Source organism: Leptonychotes weddellii, chromosome 3 (genome assembly GCF_054177405.1).
Source record: "Leptonychotes weddellii isolate Sample4059 chromosome 3, ASM5417740v2, whole genome shotgun sequence".
Taxonomy (NCBI): Eukaryota; Metazoa; Chordata; class Mammalia; order Carnivora; family Phocidae; genus Leptonychotes; species Leptonychotes weddellii.
The window spans coordinates 122,127,485-122,150,577 of NC_138371.1; the positions used below are offsets into that span (position 1 = coordinate 122,127,485).

At 36.6% G+C, this 23,093-nt stretch overlaps 1 protein-coding gene across 3 annotated transcripts in view; it reads right to left on the reverse strand.

Moving 5' to 3' along the window:
• Positions 1-23,093, reverse strand: part of FNDC3A (fibronectin type III domain containing 3A) — a 158,597-nt gene that overhangs the window by 38,844 nt on the left and 96,660 nt on the right. For all 3 annotated transcript variants that reach the window (XM_006746812.3, XM_081814903.1, XM_006746813.3), the window contains 4 exons: positions 20,498-20,767; positions 18,876-18,934; positions 9,906-10,063; positions 950-1,009 (listed from right to left, as the gene is read on the reverse strand). In XM_006746812.3, coding sequence (XP_006746875.1) covers positions 950-1,009; positions 9,906-10,063; positions 18,876-18,934; positions 20,498-20,767 — 547 coding nt within the window. The remainder of the gene's footprint in view (positions 1-949; positions 1,010-9,905; positions 10,064-18,875; positions 18,935-20,497; positions 20,768-23,093) is intronic.

Consider the following 23,093-nt stretch of genomic DNA (forward strand, 5'->3'; position numbering starts at 1 on the left):
TAAGTTGTGACAACTGTCTGTGTGATATGTACTTGCTCACACACACACACACACACACACACACACACAAAAGAAAGACAAGTGTCCTGAAACAATATCCCTAAGGGTAATATACAGATACCTTCTATACCATTTGATTATTTAATTAAAAAAATGCTGAATATAACTCATAAAATTTCATGATTTAATAATGGTTGCAGTCCACAGTTTGAATAGTGCTAAGTTGGACAATACTTCGGCTTCATCCACAGAAAGTGTAATTGAAGACTTAATAGTTTAATAGGATTAATCCCAACCACAAATCGAGGTGACTAACCAAATATAGATTAATGAGTCCCAGCTGGGGAGGCTTTAGTATGTAAAATGTTGGTAAATTATAATAGAACTTGCAGAATAAAACAGTATCTAAGTTACCTCTCAGTTAAATGTTGTGAATTTTTTTTAAGATTTTATTTTTAAGTAATCTCTACACCTAATGTGGAGCTTAAACTCATAACCCCAAGATCAAGAGTTGCATGCTCTACTGACTGAGCCAGCCAGGCACCCCTAAGTGCTGTGAAATTTTTAATTTAATATCCCAAACTCTTTCTAGAACATGATGTAGTAAAAATACATTAAGTACAAACCAACTATTATTAATGCTTCTGTTCTGGGAAAATTTCAAAAGCAGGGAGTTTTCCATGTGCTAAATTAGATATGCAGACATTATACTTATTATCTGTATATTCATTCCAATCCCAAGGTCCTACAAACAGGATGACTGACCCTTCAACATAACATTTTAGTTAAACGTTTTTGTTTTTTTGTTTTTGTTAATTGTACCAAAAGAAGAACCAAAGTCCACAAATTCATGTTTTTAAAATTATATTCCAGGCTTTTAATGAAATTATTAAAAAAACCACCTATGCTCTACTCGATCATATTAAGGCAACATGTAGGAACTCCTTACCTTGCATGGTAATCTGTAGCTGGTTTGAGATCATTTAAAGTGACACTTGTTTCTTCTCCTCTGGGGTAAAAAAAGGAACATTTCACGGTCTGATAAACAAGCATTTCCAGAGGATTTACATTATGTACACTTCAGTTTGTGGCAGTTTATGAAATTATACTGCTTTTTACTTTACCAATTGTAACCATATTCAGATTCCACCAATATGGAATTTGTGTAATAAGGTTATGTGCCAAACTTAAGTTATGTACCTGCATACCACTTTAAAACAGAAAGGTGTCCACACAGTGGGTGCAGAGAGGAATTAAGATGGTGGAAGAGTAGGGGGCCCTAAGCTTGCCTCGTCCCTCCAATACAGCTAGATAAATATCAAATCATTCTAAACACCCAAGAAATCAATCTGAGGACTGAGAGAACAAAGCTGCATGTCTACAGGTAGAAAAACGGCCACCTTGTGGAAGGTAGGAGCTGTGGAGAGTTGATTTGGGGAGAGAACAGATGTGGGTGCTGTGGAGGGGCAGAAGACCGGATCATGGAGAGAGGAGAGAGAGAGAGAGAGAGAGAGAGAGAGAGAGAGAAAGTGAAGCAGCAGGCAGGGGACTGCACAAGAAAAAAATCTTCCCCAAAACCAGTGACTGGGAAAAAGAGAGGGGCTGACTACAGCAAATTTTTATAAGCAGCAGAGCTCAAAGTCTTAAGTTTTACAAGTCCGTGCCATTGTCGGGGTTGTGCTTGGCAGGCTTAGCGGTGCTCTGGTGGGGAAGGAATGCAGAGACCCGGGAGCGGGCAGTGTGGTCTGAGGATCCCCTGGGTCACACAGGGAAAAACAGTTCCCCTTTCTGGAGTACATTTGGGAATGGTGGATGGCCGCTCTCGGGGACAAAAGAACTGGCAGCACCAATGTGCATCTCTGTTCACTAGCATGGGAATACAGACACTGGCTGAGGGCAGCAAACCTTGGTGCTGCTTTTTGCTGCACTTTACCATAAACTCTGAACCACTGTGCAGTTGTGCGACTGCGTTTCTGGGACAAACTGGCACTGACCACAGTGTGGCGAGACTCTCCCCTAGAGGATCAGCAAGAGTACATAAAATTGGGAGTTTTGAAACCCAGCCTCGTGCCTGAGATAAAACACAGGAGTACTGTGCCACCTGGCAGAGACCTGACAGAAGCTGGGGACACAAGAGGGGTGACTGTTTACTCTTCTGAGAGGGCTTCCTGAAGATTGGCAGGCACGAACTCCCCAGTCCGGGGAGGAGAGCAGGGCAACACCATTTCCCCCACACCCATCAGCACTGAGCAACACAGCACCTCCCTGCCCCCATAATGGAGGCTGGAGCTGCTTACACCAACCCCTCCCGCCTGCCTGCCCCGCCGGTACCCTGCAGGTGCATCCCTCCAGAAGACCAGAACAAACCCCTCACATGCACCAAGTGTCCTGATCATAGAGTGCTGCAAAGCTTCAGCTCTAGGGGAAGTAGGATCTAGGATCTCATTTCTTTCTTTTTTCCTTTCCTTTCCTTTCTCTTCCCTTTCCTTTCCTTTCCTTCCTTCCTTCCCTCTCTCTCTCTCTCCTCCCTCCCTCCCTTCCTTCCTCCCTCTTGGATCTAGCTTCTTTTAACAAGCAGACCAAGACACACCTAGTTAAAACCTGCCATATAGTGGACAAGGTCCAAACACCACCCACTGCAGGCAAGGAGAAACTCTGCAGAGGACTGACCTGAGGGAAGGAACAGCCAAAACAAAACAGCAGAGTGCACACTCTGAAACACCTCCTGAATCACCAGGCCCAAGACAGTATAGGACCTCTTTTTTTTTTAACCTCTTCTTAATATAGCCATTACTCTCAGGAGCAGGAGTATAACTAAATCACCCCCAAAAAACAGTGACCTAGACAAAATGACAAGACAGAGGAATTCACCCCAAAAGAAAGAACAGGAAGAAGTTAACAGCCAGTGACTTAATCAATACAGATATAAATAAGATGCCTGAATAAGAATTTAAAACAACAACAACAACAATTTAAAACGACAATTATAAGGATACTAGCTGGGCTTGAGAAAAGCATAGAAGATACTAGAGAATCCCTTACTGCAGAGATAAAAGAACTAAAAACTTGTCAGGCCAAAATAAAAAATGCTATAACCAAGAGGCAAAACCGACTGGATGCAATGATAACAAGGATGGACGAAGCAGAGGATACAGACATAGAAGATAAAATTATGGAAAATAATGAAGCTGAAGAGGGAAATAAAGGTATAGGATCACAAATGTCAAGTTAGGGTACTCAGTGGCCCCTTAAAACATACTAACATTTGATCACAGGAGTCCCAGAAGAAGAAGAAAGAAAAAGGGGCAGAAGGTTTTATTTGAGCAAATTACAGCTGAAAACTTCCTTAATCTGGGGGAAGAAAACAGACATTGAAATCCAAGAAACACAGAGAACTCCCATTAAATTCAACAAAAGCCAGCCATTACTAAGGCATATCATAGTCAAATTCACAAAAAACACAGACAAGGAAAGAATCCTAAAAGCAGCAAGGGAAAAAAAAGTCCTTAACCTACAAGGGAAGACAGACAGGGTCGCAGTAGATCAGGTTTGCAGTGACCTGTCCACAGAAATTTAGCAGGCCAGAAGAGAATGGCAGGATATATTCAACATGCTGAATGGGAAAAAATGCAGTCAAGAATACTTTATCCAGCAAGGCTGTCATTCACAATAGAAGGAGAGATAAACAATTTCCCAGACAGACAAAAACGAAAAGAGTTCATGACCACTAAACCAATCCTGCAAGAGATATTAAAGAGGACTCTTTGAATGGGGAATAAAAGACCAAAAACAACAAAGTCTACAAAGGAACAGAGAACATCACCAGAACACCAACTTTACAGGTAACCCAATGGCACCTAAATTCCTATCTATCAATAATCACTCTGAATGTAAACGGACTAAATGCTTCAATCAAAAGACATAGGGTAGCAGAATGGATAAAAAGTAAGATCCATCTATATGCTGCCTACAAGACACTCATTTTAGACCTAAGACAGCTGCAGATTGAAAGTGAGGGGATGGAGAACCATCTATCATGCTAATGGACACCAAAAAAAAAAAAAAAAAAAGCTGGAGTAGCCATATTTATATCAGACAAACTAGATTTTGAACCAAAGACTGTAATAAGAGATGAAGGGCATTATATCATAATTAAGGGGTCTGTTCATCAAGAAGATCTAACATTATAAATATTTCTGCCCCCAACTTGGGAATACCCAAATATATAAATCAATAACAAACTTAAAGAAACTCACTGATATTACAATAATAGTAGGGGACTTTAACACCCCACTTACAAAGGGACAGATCATCTAAGCAGAAGATCAACAAGGAAACAAGGGCTTTGAATGACATACTGGACCAGATGGACTTAACAGACACATTCAGAGCATTTCATCCTAAAGCAGCAGAATACACATTGAAGTGCACATGGAACATTCTTCAGAAAACATCACGTACTGGGTCACAAATCAGGCCTCAACTGTTACAAAAAGACTGGGATCATACCATGCATATTTTCAGACCACAGTGCTATGAAACTTGAAGTCAACCACAAGAAAAAATTTGGAAAGATCACAAATACATGGAGGTTGAAGAATATCCAATGAAAGAATGAATGGGTTAACTAGAAAATTAAAGAAGAAATTAAAAAACTTCAATGAAATGAAATGAAAATGAAAACATAACAGTCCAAAACCTTTAGGATGCAGCAAAGGTGATCCAAAAAGGACCTAAGAGGTCCTTGCAATATAGGCCTACCTCAAAAAGCAAGAAAAGTCTCAGATACACAACCTAACCTTATACCTAAAAGAGCCAGAAAAGGAACAGCAAATAAAGCCTAAAGCCAGCAGAAGGAAAATAATAAAAATTAGAGCAGAAATAAACAATACAGAAACAAGCAAACAAAAAAACCCAGTAGAACAGATCAACGAAACTAAGAGCTGGTTCTTTGAAAGAATTAATAAATTGATAAACTGCTAGGCCAGACTTACAAAAAGAAAAGAGAAAAGGACCCAAATAATAAAATCACAAATGAAACAGGAGAGATCACAACTGACAGCACATACAATTATAAGAGAATATTATGAAAAATTATATGCCATCAAACAAGGCAGTCAAAGAACAGGACGAATTCCTAGAAACATACAAACTACCAAAACTGAAAGAGGAAGAAATAGAGAATTTGAACAGACCCATAACCAGCAAGGAAATTGAATCAGTAATCAAAAATCTCCCAACAAACAAAAGCCCAGGGCCAGATGGCTTCCCAAGGGAATTCTACCAGACATTTAAAGAAGAGTTAATACGGGGCACCTGGGTGGCTCAGTCGTTAAGCGTCTGCCTTCGGCTCAGGTCATGATCCCAGCGTCCTGGGATCGAGCCCCGCATCGGGCTCCCTGCTCGGCGGGAAGCCTGCTTCTCTCTCTCCCACTCCCCCTGCTTGTGTTCCCTCTCTCGCTGTCTCTCTCTGTCAAATAAATAAATAAAATCTTCAAAAAAAAAAAAAAAAAAGAAGAGTTAATACCTATTCTCACAAATTTCTGTTCCAAAAAAAAACGAAATGGAAGGAAAACTTCCAAACTCATTCTATGAGTCTAGCATTACCTTGATTCCAAAACCAAAGGCCCCACTAAAAAGGAGAATTACAGGCCAATATCCCTCATGAACATGGATGCAAAAAATCCCAACAAGAGAAATTCAACATTGAAAAAACTGAAATCCATAATCAAGTGGGATTTATTCCTGGGCTGCAGGAGTGGTTCAATATTAAAAAACCAATCAAGGTGATACACCACGTTAATAAAAGGAAGGATAAGAATCATATGATCCTCTCAATAGATGCAGAAAAAGCATCTGACAAAATACAGCATCCATTCTTGATAAAAACCCTTAACAAAGTAGGTATAGATGGAACATATCTCAACATCATAAAGGCCATATATGAAAGACCCACAGCTAATATCCTCAATGGGGAAAAACTGAGAGCTTTTCCTCTATAGTCCTGAACAAGACAGGGATGTCCACTCTCTTCACTACTATTTAACATGGTACTGGAAGTCTTAGCCCCAGCAATCAGACAAAAAGAAAGAAAAGGCATCCAAATCGGAAGTCAAACTTTCACTATTTGCATCCAACACGATACTCTATGTAGAAAACCCAAAAGACCACCAAAAAATTGAAAATGAATTCAGCGAAGTTGCAGAATATAAAATCAATGTACAGAAATTTTTTGCATTTCCATTCACCAAAATAATGAAGCAGGAGAAAAAGAAATCAAGGGATTGATCCCATTTACAACTGCACCAAAAAATGTAAGATACCTAGGAATAAACCTAACCCAAGAGGTAAAAGATCTGTACTCTGAAAACTATGAAAGAAATTGAAGAGGACACAAAGAAATGGAAAAAACATTCCATGCTCATGGATTGGAAGAAGACTGTTAAAATGTCTGTACTGTCCAAAGCAATCTATACATTCAATTCAACTCCTATCAAAATACCTCCAGCATTTTTCACAGAGCTAGAACAAACAATCCTAAAATTTGTACGGAACCACAAAAGAACTCAAATAGCTAAAGCAATCCCGAAAAAGAAAAGCAAAGCTGGAGGCATCACGATTCTGGAATTTAAATTCTACTACAAAGCTGTTGTCATTAAGACAGTATGGTACTGGTAGAAAAACAGACACATAGATCAATGGAACAAAAGAGGAAACCCAGAAATGGACCCACAACTACATGCTCAACTCATCTTCCACAAAGCAGGGAAGAATATTCAATGGAAAAAAGAATCTCTTCAACAAATGGTATTGGAAAAACTGGAGAGCCACATGCGTAAGAATGAAATTGCATTACCTTCTTATACTATACACAAAATTAAATTCAAAATGCATGAAAGACATCAATGTGAGATAGGAAACCAACAAAATCCTAGGAGAAAACAGGCAGCAACCTCTCTGACCTCAATTTCTTACTAGACACGTCACTGGAGGCAAGGGAAACAAAAGCAAACATCAACTATTGGGACTTCACCAAGATAAAAAGCTTCTGCACAGTGAAGGAAACAATCAACAAAATGAAAAGGTAGCCTACGGAATGGGAGAAGATATTTGCAAATGATATATTTGATAAAGGATTAGTATCCAAAATCTATAAAGAAGTTATCAAACTCAACATCCCCAAAACAAATAATCCAGTTAAGAAATGGGCAGATGTGAATATACACTTTTCCAAAGAAGACATCCAGATGGCTAATGGACACATGAAAAGATGCTTAACATCACTCATCATCAGGGAAACAAATCAAAACCACAATGAGATACCACCTCACACCAGTCAGAATGGCTAAAATTAACAAGTCAGGAAATGACAGATGATGGCGGGGATGCGGAGAAAGGGGAACCCTCTTACGCTGTTGGTGGGAATGCAAACTAGTGCAGTCACTCTGGAGAACAGTAAGGAGGTTCTTCAAAAAGTTAAAATCGAACTAACCCTATGACCCAGCAATTGCACTACTAGGTATTTATCCAAAGGATACAAAAATACTGATTCAAAGGGGCACATGCAACCTAGTGTTTATAGCAGCACTATCAACAATAGCCAAATTATGGAAAGAGCCCAGATACCAATCAACTGATGGATGGATAAAGAAGATGTTAGACCAACAGACAGACAGACAGAGACAGACACACACACACACACACACATCCACACACACACAATGGCATATTACTCAGCCAGCAAAAAGTATGAAACCTTGCCATTTGCCTTGGACTTTAAATTCTACTACAAAGCTGTTGTCATTAAGACAGTATGGTACTGGTAGAAAAACAGACACATAGATCAATGGAACAGAAGGTATAGAGGGTATAATGCTAAGTGAAATAAATCAGTCAGAGAAAGACATATACCATATGCTTTCACTCATATGTAGAATTTAAGAAACAAAACAGATGAACATTTGGGAAGGAAAAAAAAAAAGAAAAAGAGAGAGGGAAGCAAACCATAAGAGTTAAGGATAGAGAACAAACTGAGGGTTGATGGAGGGAGGTGGGGGGATGGGCTAAATGGGTGATGGGAATTAAGGAGGTGACTTTTTTTGATCAGCACCTGGGTGCTGTATATAAGTGATGAATCACTAAATTAAAAAAAACCCAAAAAAGCAAAAACAAGAGGTGTCCCAAGCAAATTAATGGTATAAGCCAGACTTGTTTTTTTGTTTGTTTTTTAGTGTAGTCAGGGAAGATATTTAGCTTATTAAAGAAATGAAACCAGTTTCAATTATTTAAAAATTCACCTTGCACAATTAAAATGATAAATAACCTGTGTATTACTGAAAGCAAAACCACCAAATTTCTGCAAGGTGTGTGCCACTTCTGCATTTTGTTAGAATATAAAATGGAATCTTAAAATAGTAAGAGTTTAATGAGTAGATCATAAAAAAAGTGAGTAATTTGAAGTAAAGCATTTCATTCATGGGCACTATTACATTTTCACATTTTCAAATATAATAGCACACATTTTCTTAAAATAATCATTTGATACAACTATTACTTATATATATGGCTAAAAAACCCAGCCCATTTTCTACTTCTTTTTTTAAAAACCACTATTCTCTGTTCCTTTTCCTTCAGCCAAGTTTCTCTCCTCTCCACTTTATGGACCCCCTCCACCGCCACTTCTCAAATCAAAACCACTAAATATAAGAAAGAAAACACGTCCCACTGAGGAAAGTACACTTTAATGAATTGGGCAGTTGCAGTCGCATCCTCAGAGAGAGACCTTAATTGGTGTAAAGAAGGTGACTAATGTCCCTCTTGTGCTCTCTGATCAGGCTGCAAATGGAGACAAATGCTTCCCCTTAGCAAGCAGCCATATCTAACTAGAAACAGCCGTTACCACAAAAAGAAACCTTATGTTGATGGTCCTTTATCACCTATTTACCCCGTAGGTAGCTTTGTCTCTTTTAAGAAATACGAATAGAATAAATACAAGGAAATCTCAATAGAGAGAAGGAGACAGGATATTTTTCTAACCTTATGTAACTAGATAAATACTGGAGCACTTTCACTTTCCTTTCTTCCTTATTATTAGCTATTTTTTGAAAAGATACCAAGAACTGATGTGTCCAGTGTTCTATGTTAATTATGATCATTCCAGTGACTAACCACTTCCTTTACAATCTTCCCAGTGTTTAAATTATTATTAATAATTGACTTTACTCTTTACTTTTCATTAGATAAGCAACTTCTTCTACATGAGTAAGGATAAAAAATTATTTTACAACTGTCAGTCATAAATGTCACAATTTTAGTCACTGACTCTTTCTAAGGCTTTTGGTGTATAACAACACTTTTGAACCAAGGAAAGAGAATTATGATAGGTTTTCAAAATATGATTATTAACATACCAACATACAAATGAGAAACAATGGTACTAAATTCATTTTACAATATTTATGATTGCATTTTACAAATACAATACAATTACATTTTACATATTCAATACAACTGACATATTAAGAATTAAATCCAACTCCTTAGAGGAGCGTTACATTTCATGAGTTTACAATCTAACAGTTCCCTACTTCTGTTCTGGGCTTCTATATACGACAATTCACATTTATGTCTCAGGAATATGTGAATAGTGAAACATCTGCTAGGGAGCCTACTGAAAAATACTAAAGCTGAATGTGGCCAATGAAAGCAATTATTCCAAGGGAGTGTAGACAGACATGTACCAGCTGGCATGTGGACTCCATAGACTGAAATCAGTATCACTTGTCAATTTATAGATTCAAAATAAAAGCAGTAAGAGGGAAAAACAGAACAAAATTAGTATTAAATTCTTTATGATAAACCACTGACTTACATAGTGGGAGGAGTAAAACCTAACAAATACTTACGCATAAACACTTCTGTATTTCCCATCTTTTCCAGTACTTGAGACTAGAATTTCATAACTATAGAGCTCTGGTACAGTAGTCTCATTTGTTTCACCATTAATGAAGCTGGAAGGAGGTGACCAGGTGAGTACTACTGTCCTTGCCTGGATGTCTGAGGCCTGCAAAAACATAATATTTAAAACTCTTTGAAACAACTGTAATGTGTATAATGAACAGTGAAAATCTAATGAGGTTTCAAGATTAAATAAAATATATCTGTATCTACTTACAAAAAATGGCTTACAAATAGAAACCTGTCCATGTAGACAAGATATAATCTGTTATAAAAGGGCAGATGGGTTCAATAAAAAATCTAAAGACCATTATGCGCCATTCAAAACTATTAGTGCAAACACCACGTACAGTCAAAAAAGAATGGAAAAAAGTCCACTTGTACCGTATTGAAAAGGTTCACTGCCTCAATTTAGAAAGTGTCTTACAATAAGAAAAAGATGAACAAAGGTCATGGACTGACCAAAGAAATATAAATATAAATGGATAATGCAAGAAATGATGTATAAATGCATTCATAATTAAAAAATGTAAATTAAAACAAGGTATCACTTTTCATCCAACAGACTGGAAGATTAAAAAGCTAGTAATATCTATCTTGAATTAGGCAGAATAAGTGATCTCCACACAAGCATGACATTTTCCCCTTTTCAAAGTTCTCAAAGCCTGGATAAATTTAGAAGGCTATTATTGTATATATTCTGCTTCTGTTAAATCACAGAAGTATATTTTACTTACTGTCATACTACCTTAAAAAAGTCTTAGTACTATGTTTCATTTACAGTGGGCTTAAAAATGATTGTTTTAATCAGTATCCATCTGGCTATTAACCTGTAACTGTGCAAGTTTTTTTCTTTTTTAAAACAAACATACTGTTAACATACATATATGTACAACTTTTCGAGTATCTTGATTTTATGAGATTATCCTAACTGTATTAAACTGTGAGAATAAGTAAGTAAACAATACTCTGAAGGTAGGTCAGCCAAAAGCATTAACTGGCATCTACTTTTTGAAGCTTACTTTATCAGGCTTTGTGGGTACTGACTACATCATGAAAAGTATAGGTGGTAGAGATGACCTTAAGTAGGAAGGCAAAATACCTGCCACTAATTTGCTTGGTGATACTGAACTCTCAAACCTTTAGGGTCCCAGGTCTCACCTACAAAAGTGAGTGGCTGAGTGAGATGATTTATTTACCATAACTAACCAAATATAATATTTTAAAAAGGCTTTTATTTTGGAATAAATCTAAATTTACAGAAAAGTTGGGAAGGTAATAAGTATACAGAGTGCTTGTATACCTGTTGCCCAGCTTCCTCTATTGCTAACATCTTACATAATAATGTATTTTTGTCAAAACTAAAAAATTAACAATGGTAGAATACTACTTTTTTTTTTTTAAAGATTTTATTTATTTGACAGAGAGAGACATAGCGAGAGAAGGAACACAAGCAGGGGGAGCGGGAGAGGGAGAAGCAGGCTTCCCGTGGAGCAGGGAGCCCGATGCGGGGCTCGATCCCAGGACCCTGAGATCATGACCTGAGCTGAAGGCAGACGCTTAACGACTGAGCCACCCAGGCGCCCCAACAATGGTAGAATACTACTAACTAAATTTTTAACTAATCTATACTTTTAACATTTAACTAACTAGACTTCCAGGATACAATGTTGAATTTAGAAAATGTAGTTAAAAAAATTAAGACACACTGCTAATTTCAACTTTTCTAGAAATCTGCTGTTACAGAAAAAGTCTTGATCCCAACTCATTATATTAAAAAGGTATTTTATTACTTGCACATAAATGTTAAGGCACAAAAAAGGAGTAATTACATTGGGGTTGCTGTGGAAAACTTTATGAGATGTGAATTTTAAATAAAATTTTAAAGGATTTGGGATGGGATATAATTTGGTAAAAAATAAATGGGTAATTATTATAGGAATGAGAAGTTTCTTTTCTTAAGCTTATGCTTATAAGCTGGTTGTCTAAGGAACATGTATGATTGTGTATTTTGAAAAGCACTCTAGTAATTTCACTCCCATGAGAACCACAGATTAAGGGAAAAGAGAAACATAAAGGACCATTAAGAGGATCACAGAGGAAAGAGGAAGACAGTCAAGTCTTGAAAGACAAGGGTAATGGTTTTGAGGTAGTAAGCGGTCAACAGTATGAAACAGGTGACAGGGAGGCCGTGGAGAATCGATTCAATATGAATAATGCCTAAAAATGTTGTTATCTGGTGCTGGTTTCAAAGAATTATCAAAGGGTTGTAAAGAAAAGGGAGGTGGATTTCCATAAACCTACTTGTGAAACTCTCGTGTAAAGATGAGGTAGTAACTATCTGTGTATGTGGGAAGCTGGGGGAAGAGTGGATCCTAGAAATTCGAAGTAAAAGAACTGATAAAGCTTGAAGTTCAGTTTGGCATTAAAGAATTAAAGGTAAAGAGGAAATGTAAGATGATACTGATATCATGATCAGGAAAACCTGGAGGGGTACTTGATAACTGATGGATATACTAAAAGGAACAAAACAAAAGGGATCTATTTAATCCAATCCCTTCTTCATTTCAGAGAAACAATGGAGAAAATAATTTAGAAAAGATTAAGAAAACTGATTTTCTAGGTGGCGCCTGGGTGGCTCAGTCGTTAAGCGTCTGTCTTCGGCTCAGGTCATGATCCCAGGGTCCTGGATCGAGCACTGCATCGCGCTCCCTGCTCCGCGGGAAGCCTGCTTCTCCTTCTCTCACTCCCTCTGCTTGGGTTCCCTCTCTCACTGTGTCTCTCTGTCAAATGACTAAATAAAATCTTTAAAAAAAAAGAAACTGATTTTCTAGATGAAGTTCTAGTTGTTAGCAAAACATACAAATTTGGATATTCTTTTTATTTCCCAATTTTTTTTTTAAGTAAGCTCTATGGCCAATGTGGGCTTGTGCTCGCGACCCCAAGATTAACAGTTGCACGCTCTACTGACTGAGCCATCCAGGCGCCCCCAAACTTGGACATTCTTTAGGATGTCTTAGGAGATGTGGTTCTAGAGAAAGTGGTGAATAATGAGGGTAAAAAATATAGTTTGGAAATGATCTGAAATGAGTCTTCTATTTGTACACAACTTTAAGAAGTAAAATCTGCTTTTATTTTTTATTTTTTTTAAAAGATTTTATTTATTCATTTGAGACACAGAGATAGAGAGCATGAGCAGGGGCAGAGGCAGAGGCAGAGGGAGAAGCAGGCTCCCCGCTTAGCCAGGAGCCCGATGTGGGGCTCGATCCCGAGACCCTGGGATCATGACCTGAGCCGAAGGCAGACGCTTAACCATCTGAGCCACCCAGGCGCCCCTAAAATCTGCTTTTATATGCATCTCATTTGATTCTTAAAATTACCCTCTGAAGTAGACCAAAAAGATATAACTATCTTCATTTTACAGAAAGTTTGAATAACTTCTGAAGTCACTGAACTAGTAGTGACTGATGTGGAGAACAAAGGTAAAAGAAATATAGTAAAAAAAAATTAAACTTCCTTATAACTGACAACCCATTTGATAAGTACTTGGGACACCCATGGTGACCTTCCTCCAGGAACTCAACTGCCTCAATGTTAATACTTTGCTAAAGGCAAAAGGCAACCTTAGCTTGACATTAGTCTGCTGACCTCCATCCAGTCTTTAACATCTGAAAATCCCTTTGGAAACTACCTTTATCTCTACTCTCCCCAAGATATATGTTAGCAATCATCCTCCAAACATATGGCCCACTGATAAACATCTGAAAGGTCTCAAGACTATGGTTTTACTAGGTATTAGTAAATGACCTTACCCTAACGGCAGCTAGCCCCTCCAGGTCTGGAAACCTTACTTCCAAATTCCTTAGAGACTTAAGCTATCCCTAACCCTCTCCCAACTCGAGAGTATATAATCAGTTACTCCTCACAATCCCAGCACAGTTCTTTCTGCCTAGGGGTCCTGTCCCTGTGCTTTAATAAAACCACTTTTTTTGCACCGAAGATGTCTCAAGAATTCTTTCTTGACGGTTCGCTCGTGAACCCCAACATTTCATCAGTGACTAGGACCTGAATAATTCAGTTCCTTTTCCATTACACAACGCTTCCATCCTCAATTCACTTCTAGTCAGTAGCTGAAAGTAGACATGACCATGTAAAAATATGTCTGAGTACTGACAAAGACTAAATGGTAGTAAGCAAAAATGAAAAAAGAAGTGGTTGCATTATATTATACATATACATATAAAATACAGTATATTTTAATTTTTCAGGCAGACTGTGGTCTTTGTTAGGCAGCGATCAAAACCACTCTTGAAGTAAAGCTGTCAGGTTAAATGAAGTCTAGCTAGGAAGCTACTGAAATGACAATCCCCTTGTATGGATATGGGGATTAGGAAGTGGGAGAGTAGGTTGAGTCTCAGGAAGCCTAGAGTCAGATGTTCCAGTGACCATAAAAAGAAAAAGGAAAGGGATAAAAATTCTGAAAGTAAAAAGGTAATGAGTAAACGGCAAGACATGTTTAATTTTAAGCATTATTAAAATAAAGATGTCAATATATCTTGACAGAACGGGACTGAAAACAATTTCAAAGAAGCCTTTCAATGAAGCGCAATAGTAAGATAAACACTTCCATCTAATACAATTATTTCTAGCATGTTAGGAAATATAATACCATTATACTCTTTTATGGAAAAAGAAACAGATTCAGAAAGGTTAAGTGACTTGTCCCAGGTCACTCAACTCCCGAGTGTGCAGCTGAGGCTAAGTCTAGCCCATGTTCTCCCCTATACCCTGCAACCTGTGTTACATGAGTGAGCTTTTCTTCTTTTTTTGGTTCCTCAAATGTGTCCTGTTCAGTACTTTTCAAATGTTGGTCTCTGCAATACCGTCCCCACACTAACCCCCATGGTCCACAGTGCCCAACTACTACTTTTTCTTTAAATTTCAGTTCATCATCCTTCCTTAGTGAAATTTCTTTTGACATCCCTGTCAAGGCCTAGTTCCCCTATTATTATATATTCTTACAGCACTATATCTCTGTTCTGGCACTCTACAGATATAATCTTATATTTATTGCATGACTTAATCTACTAACCTAAGTTCTGAGGGCAGGGGCCATGCCTACCCTTTGTTTTTCATTCTATCTCCAGCTTTCAGCACAGCATGTGGCATTTTATTAGTGGTCAAATATTTATGGAGTAAGTGAATACATTTAGTTTGGTGCTCTAAATGAACTACAGCATGCAAAACAACTACACACACACACACACACACACACACACACACACACCCTGACCTATACTTCACAGCTCACAATTTAGTAAAAGAGCTATAGCTACCCAAACTATAAAAACAAACTGAAACAAAACAAAGCAAAACAAAACCATCAGCATGACTTTCTTTTATGACATAGGACTTATTTTACAAAATTACATCTTCCTCATAATACTGGGCAAGAAATTCTTTAAAAGAACTGTTGCAAGATTTATGGCCTGAAAAATTATGCTTTTGATATTACAGACTGTAACAAGTAAATGCTGCTAGTATTAACTATTATTTCATTCAAATACCAGTTCTATTAAGGCTTGCAAATTCTTTTTATTAATCTAGTGATATACATAGATCTTGGAAAGATACTGACTGAATTTCTTATTAAACAGGCTCTTGCTTCAGTTTAGTCATCTGTAAGATAGGGAAAAGAGTACATAGAAAGTTGTTCTAGGAATTAAATAATGCATATGTTTTCAAAGTACTCTGAACAGTCTGACACTAGTAAACTTGTATTAGCTATTATAAAATAATTCTGTGTATGTTTACATTAATTTACATGCATAAGCTCAATTTTTTCAGAGAACCCAAATTAGAATGAAAGAAAACCAGAGCTCCAAATCTATTATTTAGGGTTGTCAGAAAAAGTAGGACCACAGTAGCTTATTAGATAAGTGACTGACTTACTCAAACTTCCTAAGATGGGGTAAAATTAAAACTTTTGTCGAGAGGGTATTAAGAAAGTAACAACTTTTCTAATCTGTTTCCATACAAAAATAGAGCAAAGTATCTTTTGGGTAACTTAGCACAAGATATTGTACCATGGATTTTTTTTTTTTGCGGAGAAGAGAGAGAAGGTTTTGTTTTGTATTGTAAATCAAGAAATATTTTCATCGATTTTTTAAAATTTAATTTTATTATGTTATGTTAGTCACCATACAGTACATCATTAATTTCTGATGTAGTGTTCCATGATTCATCGTTTGTGTATAACACCCAGTGCTCCATGCAATACATGCCCTCCTTAATACATCACTGGGCTAACCCATCCCCCCACCCCCAGCCCCTCTAAATCCTTCAGTTTCTTGGCATCCATAGTCTCTCATGGTTCATCTCCCCCTCCGATTTCCCCCCCTTCATTTTCCCCTTCCTTCTCCTAAAGTCCTCCATGCTATTCCTTATGTTCCACAAATAAGCTTATCAATGTTTAATAAATGGGCTTATTCTGCTTAAGGAAGTCCTGTAGTCTGCTTCCACCACATCTTGTACTTCTCTTTCCTCCACTGCACTACGTTCCAATGAGGATGGTTCTTTTTTTTTTTTTTTAAGATTTTTTCCATTTATTTGACAGAGAGAGAGACAGTGAGAGAGGGAACATAAGCAGGGGGAGTGGGAGAGGGAGAAGCAGGCTCTTCACTGAGCAGGGAGCCCGACGCGGGGCTCAATCCCAGGACACTGGGATCATGACCTGAGCCAAAGGCAGACATTTAACGACTGAGCCACCCAGGCGCACGAGGATGGTTCTTTCTATCTGGCGAACTTGCCAGGATTATTCCTGGTTTCCCTGTCTCATTCCTTCCAACTTCTCTAACTCTTCAGAGGCTCAGAGAAGGTTTTCCTAATTGCTCTATTTAATGTAATTCCCCTCTCTTCAGGAATGCATCACATTACCCTATTTCTGTAAAAGCTCTTTATACTATCACAACTGATTTTGTTTGTATATTTGCTTTCTATTTATTGGTATATAATAGGATCTCAATAAATATTTTGATTGGTTGTCATGATGGCAATACTTTGACTGACTGAATGAATAACTATGAAGCTCCTGAAAGAATAATGTAATGACATAGATCACTAAGGCACAGCACAGTGAAAAAAACCCTGCCACAGAACAACAGGGTACGTATGATCCCTTTTTCATAAAAAGACAATAGAAAAAATATACATTGATGGACGAACTCATACAAATGAAGTGAAACTGGAAACCTGAACTGTTAGGTATGACCAAATCAGAGGAGTGGGTAAAAGGAATTTATTTCTACTCACTATATTCATGTATTACTTACATATTTCACCATAAAAGAGTTCACATATAATAAAATAAAAATTCAATCTTAATCACTGGCACATCTATTAGTTTACTTTTATTTTTATTTATTTTATTTTTTTAAAGATTTTATTTTATTTGAGAGAGAAAGAATGAGAGAGAGAGAGCACGAGAGGGGGGAGGGTCAGAGGGAGAAGCAGACTCCCCGCTGAGCAGGGAGCCCGATGTAGGACTCGATTCTGGGACTGCCGGATCATGACCTGAGCTGAAGGCAGTCACTTAACCAACTGAGCCACCCAGGCGCCCTATTAGCTTACTTTTAAAATGGAGTGAAGTTATAGCTCTTAAAGCAGAGAAAGAGAAATGACTAATCTGAACAATTGTGACATTTTGGTTTTTCCTTCTAGTTTTTTCCTTTTTCTAAAGTCTTTCCTTTATAAGACTGTAATCACAATGTCTAAATAGTTTGATCACTAGCACTTTTCCCTACAAAAGCATCTTTGCATGTTTTTGTTGTTCAAAATTGTATTTTTAAGTGGTTAAAATATTCTGTCCAGTAAAAATATCCCAATTTATGAATTCTTTTGTTTTATTTTTATTAATATCATGATGTGCTGCAAAAAACATTTTTGTGTAGCTTTTTATTAAGAAATGGGACCTCATGGTTTCAGAGAAGTTTAATTCTGACTACTAGTAAAAAAGACTTTGGGGTCTTAATGGGTTTAAAAAGTTCAATTTGTATGAGCACTTAAAATTAATCTTTTGTCAAGTCTGATGCATATATTTTTCCTATTAAGATGATAGCATTTAGGCTATTTAAAAAATAAGCAGAAAATTTTATGTAGCCAGGATTGCTGCCTCACCTTTTGCTGATCTTATTTCTTCTATTGCATGATAAAGGGTTGGGGAATATAAACCTCTTCTATATTTTAACTCTTGCTGCATCTGGAGTTAGCTGAATGTATTTTTTATAGAAATCATATAGATGGATTTTTAAAAAACTGATAATCAGTCATACGCACATTATTTATTATATCTTTGTCTCTTCCAATGATTTTCAATGTCATTTAGTATATATTAAATCCTAGTTTAAAAAATGAACTCTTGATTGAATATTTTGCTTCATCGATCAACAAATCTTTCTGTCAGATCTACATTGATCCATTATTGATATCACATTCTTATAGTTGTTTTTTTTTTTTTTTTAATTTAAGTAATCTCTACACCCAGTGTGGGGCTTGAATTCACGACCACAAGATCAAGAGTCACGTGCTCTTCTGACTGAGCCAGCCCGGTGCCCCTAATATAGTTAAATTCTAAGCATGGTGTGAATTAAAATATACCAAAATCTTAATGAATAATACTTAATATAAATGTCAAGAAAGGGGCGCTTGGGTGGCTCAGTTGTTAAGCATCTGCCTTCAGCTCAGGTCATGATCCAAGGGTCCTGGGATGGAGCCCCACATCGGGCTCCCTGCTCAGTGGGGAGTCTGCTTCTCCCTCTTCCACTCCCCCTGCTGTGTTCCCTCTCTCGCTGTGTCTCTGTCAAACAAATAAAAAAATCTTAAAAAAAAAAAAATGTCAAGAAAATACACGCAATACTTACCACTGGTTTGACAATGTTGGAAAGAAGTGCTTCAAAAGCTTTAGTTTCTTCGTCTTTTTCTTCAAAAAAAAAAAAAAGAGTATTTTAAAAATGAACTCAAATACAATCATCCCTCTCTCTCCACAATATATCTTCTGAAACTATGTTGGTAATCTGAGATTTTTATTTCCTAGTTTTTACTTTAGTTCATATTCAGCAGTTTGTAGCTCTTCAGGATTCTTCTGCTTCAGTTTCTATTTCTGTTTCAACTGTGATCCCTAATTATAATGCCACTATATATATCTGAACCAGTCACTAAGTTTTTCTTATAGAAAGTATATTTTTATTCATAGCTGTAAAAAACACTCTCCAGAATTCTCATTTCCCAATCTCATACCTCTTAACAGTGAACAAGTTAACCATTTTTTTTTTTTTTTTTTTAAGATTTACTTATTTATTTGAGAAAGGGAGAGAGAGAGAGTGCATGCACGGGGTAGGGGAGAAGGGGCAGAGGGAATCTCAAGCAGACTCCTCGCTGAGTGTGGAGCCTGACATGGGACTTGATCCCACGACCCCAAGGTCACGACATGAGCTAAAACCGAGAGTCGGATGTTCAACTGACTGAGTCACCCAGGCACCCGAGTACTTGTGTCTTGGCAGGCCTTAACTGTGGTTTCCAAAATAAAAATGTAATTGACTTGACCATAACTTATATCTGAACTGATATATTTGTAACTTTAGCTTAATTCTTGTGAAAATGTCAGTACTGAAAAAGACTAATCAGAAGGTCTCAAAAATATGGGTGAACATTTTTGTTAACATAAATGTTAATGTACAAATCATGAGGCTGTTAAAGCATTAAAATGTATTGGTGGGGAATGGAAATTATAAAGAAAAGGAAGCAGTTCTCAGAGTTCATATGGTAGAAGTCACAGGTCAGGGGAAAGGTCCAAGGGAAATAAGGGGATTTTAAGAGAAAAGAACTTCTGAAGAAAGTAATGAAGAATACTCATTCCTATAGAGTATTTAGATTGGTGAATGACATAATGAGGTGCTTTCAGGGACTCCTATATAAAGAAATTGGTAGAAATAAAGAGTTTTGATAAAAACCAGCACAGCCTTGTCAAAGGGCCCAGAAAGAGAGGAAAATGAATCTGGATGAACTTTACCAGGGTTTTCCCTTCAAACAGAATTTCTCTTAGCTAATAAAATCTGCAATTTAGGTGAAAGTACTAATTGAGCTTTCCCAAATTGTAAAAAGAAGTACCCTAGTAACAATTTAGGTTCTAAAACTTCTCACATTTAGAAAGTGTTATTTTTTTTTTTTTTTAAAGATTTTATTTATTTATTTGACAGAGAGAGAGACAGCGAGAGCAGGAACACAAGCAGGGGGAGTGGGAGAGGGAGAAGCAGGCTTCCTGCCAAGCAGGGAGCCGGATGTGGGACTCGATCCCAGGACCCTGGGATCATGACCTGAGCTGAAGGCAGACGCTTAACGACTGAGCCACCCAGGCGCCCTAGAAAGTGTTATTAAAAACAGTTTATCTGGGTATGGTGAAATAACTGAAAGAATATATACTTATAGTTGATTAAGTAACAATGAAACGTACTAACAGGAATAGTTGAGGATTTTAAATAGTTACCTTCTATTTCTGTATCAATTTGTGCACCACCTTTCCCTTTCCCTGACTTGTTCTTTGCTGATCCTACGTTTACACCACTAGCATTTTGCCCTTTTATAAGCCCATTATGTTCATTTATGGGAGAAGGGCATTTCTGGGGTGATGATGGTGGACTGCTCATTTTATCTTTCTGTGTTCCTTGGCGATCCTTTAATTTTTTCTGCAAACGTTCATATGTTTTACTAGATCTTTCATCTCTAAAGTTGGACCTTCCATGTGTAGAGTGAGCATCTAGGAAGAAACAAAAACATTTTAAACCGTCATTTACTCCAAATACATTTATAACATGAGAAAGGAATAGGAAATAAATCTATCATTATATTGTATAAAAACTATTACAAAGTATTTCAAAAAATAATTCTGCACAACAAAGCTATTTGTTTCTGCATCTACCGACAGAACCAAGCTTTTTGATTATAATTATATAGATCAAATAAATTTACAGAGACATTTCTTTTCTTCATCTTTTTTCAATTAACTATTAACCTGCACAGAAGCAGCTTGGTGGTATGTTACAATAATCAGAGGTAGGGTAAGAACTGAATTGAACTGTGTACAGTTCTTTTTCTTTTATTCTTTTGTAATCATCACTTTTAGCATCTCTTTCAACTTCAAACATATAAAGTAGATAAACAGAAAACCACCACCTGCCTAAATTCCCTTATGACTCAAAAAAAAAAACCCCCACAAAAAACAAAAACAAAAAACAAACCAAATAATCACTGAAAAATAAAGTTATAGGAGTTAATACAAAGAAATTAGGATTGCTTACTAAGAACAGAGTCTAGGCACAAAACACTGCATCTCTGGTTATCACAAACTCAAGGCTGTGATTTAGAAGAATGCATTTATTCTAATAAGAGTCACACAGCACTTAATAAAATCAACTTCATAAATATCATTACCTGTCCCAGAGTTTATTTTTATTTTAAATTTAAAATCTGTAATGAGAAATATTTTTTAAAAAGGCTCAAAAATCTCAGTAAAGTTTTAACTTATCAGTGTTTTAAGAAAATTAGTACAATATTCTTGAAATTAGTATAATAAGGATATGTACAATAACATTAGAATAAAAAACAGAGGAATTTGGATATCTACATATAAAAGAATGAGTTTGGACACCTACCTCACATCATATGCAAAAATTAAAATAAATCAAAGACCTAAATGTAGAAGGTAAAACTATTAAGTACATAGAAGGAAACACAGGTGTAAATATATATAACTTTGGTTTAGATAATAGTTTCTTAGGATACCAAAAGCATAAGCTATCAAAGAAAAATCAGATTTCACCAAAATTTTTCTCTTTTGCATTAAAGGATACCACTGAGAAAATAAAAAGACAATGTAAGAGAAAATATCTGTACATCATATATCTGCTATGGGACTTGAATCCATAATTTATCAAAGCTCTTACAACTCAACAATAAAAAGACAAATAACCCAACTAAAAAAACGGGTACAGGATCTGAATAGACATCTCTCCAAAGAAGATATACAAATAGCTAATAAAGCAAATGAATAGGTGTTCAACGTGAGTAATGAGAAACAAGCAAATCTAAACCACAATGAGACACATGTTCACATTCACCAGGATGGCTAGAATCAAAAGACAATAACAAGTTTTAGCAAGGATATGGAGAAATTAGAACCCTCACACACTGCTGGTGGGAATGTAAAAGGGTGCAGTCACTAGGGTAAACAGTTTTTACACCTTCTCAAGAAGTTAAACATGGAATTATTATATAAGCCAGCAATTCTACTCTTAGGTATATCTCAGGAGAAGTGAAAACATGTCTACATAAAAACTTGTTTACAACTGTCAAAGCAACATTATTCATTATTCATAATGGATAAAAAGTGGAAACAACTCAAATGTCCATCAATTAATAAATGGATAAACAAAGTTATATCCATATAATGTAATATTTTTCAGCCATAAGAAGGAATGGAGTACTGATCATGCTACATTTTTGAACTAAGCCTTAAAAAAATAGCCCAAATGAAAAAAAAGCTAGACATAAAAGACAACATATTGTATGAACATTTATATCAAATATACATATTGTGCATATATTTATATGAAAAAGCTAGAATTTCCTTTTCATGAAGGCTGCTACTAGTTATAAAACTACTGTCAATTATTAGGATCTAGTGGTAGATACTTCGGCTTATAAACTCAAACACAGTATGATGACTTTTGTCTTCCATCACTGGATAGCTAGTTTTTAGATTTATACCTCTTGTGGATTTGTATTTTTCACTTTCCTTCACAACACTGTGAATCATATGCATGTATTCTAATATCCCCTCTGAATAACAATGGGTTTTAACAACCTGAAATAACAATAGTTACAACATCAAGTTTTTTCTTATAATTTTCTCAAACACCTTTTTAAAAATAAGTCATAATTAGCAGTAAAGAAAATGGAAGGATGAGACTGATTTGTAGTATAAACTCTTGCTACTCAAGTTTTCACTGGACCACTGCATAAGCCTCACCTGGGAGTGTCAGAGATGCAGAAACCCAAACCCCACCCAGACCTACAGAATCAAT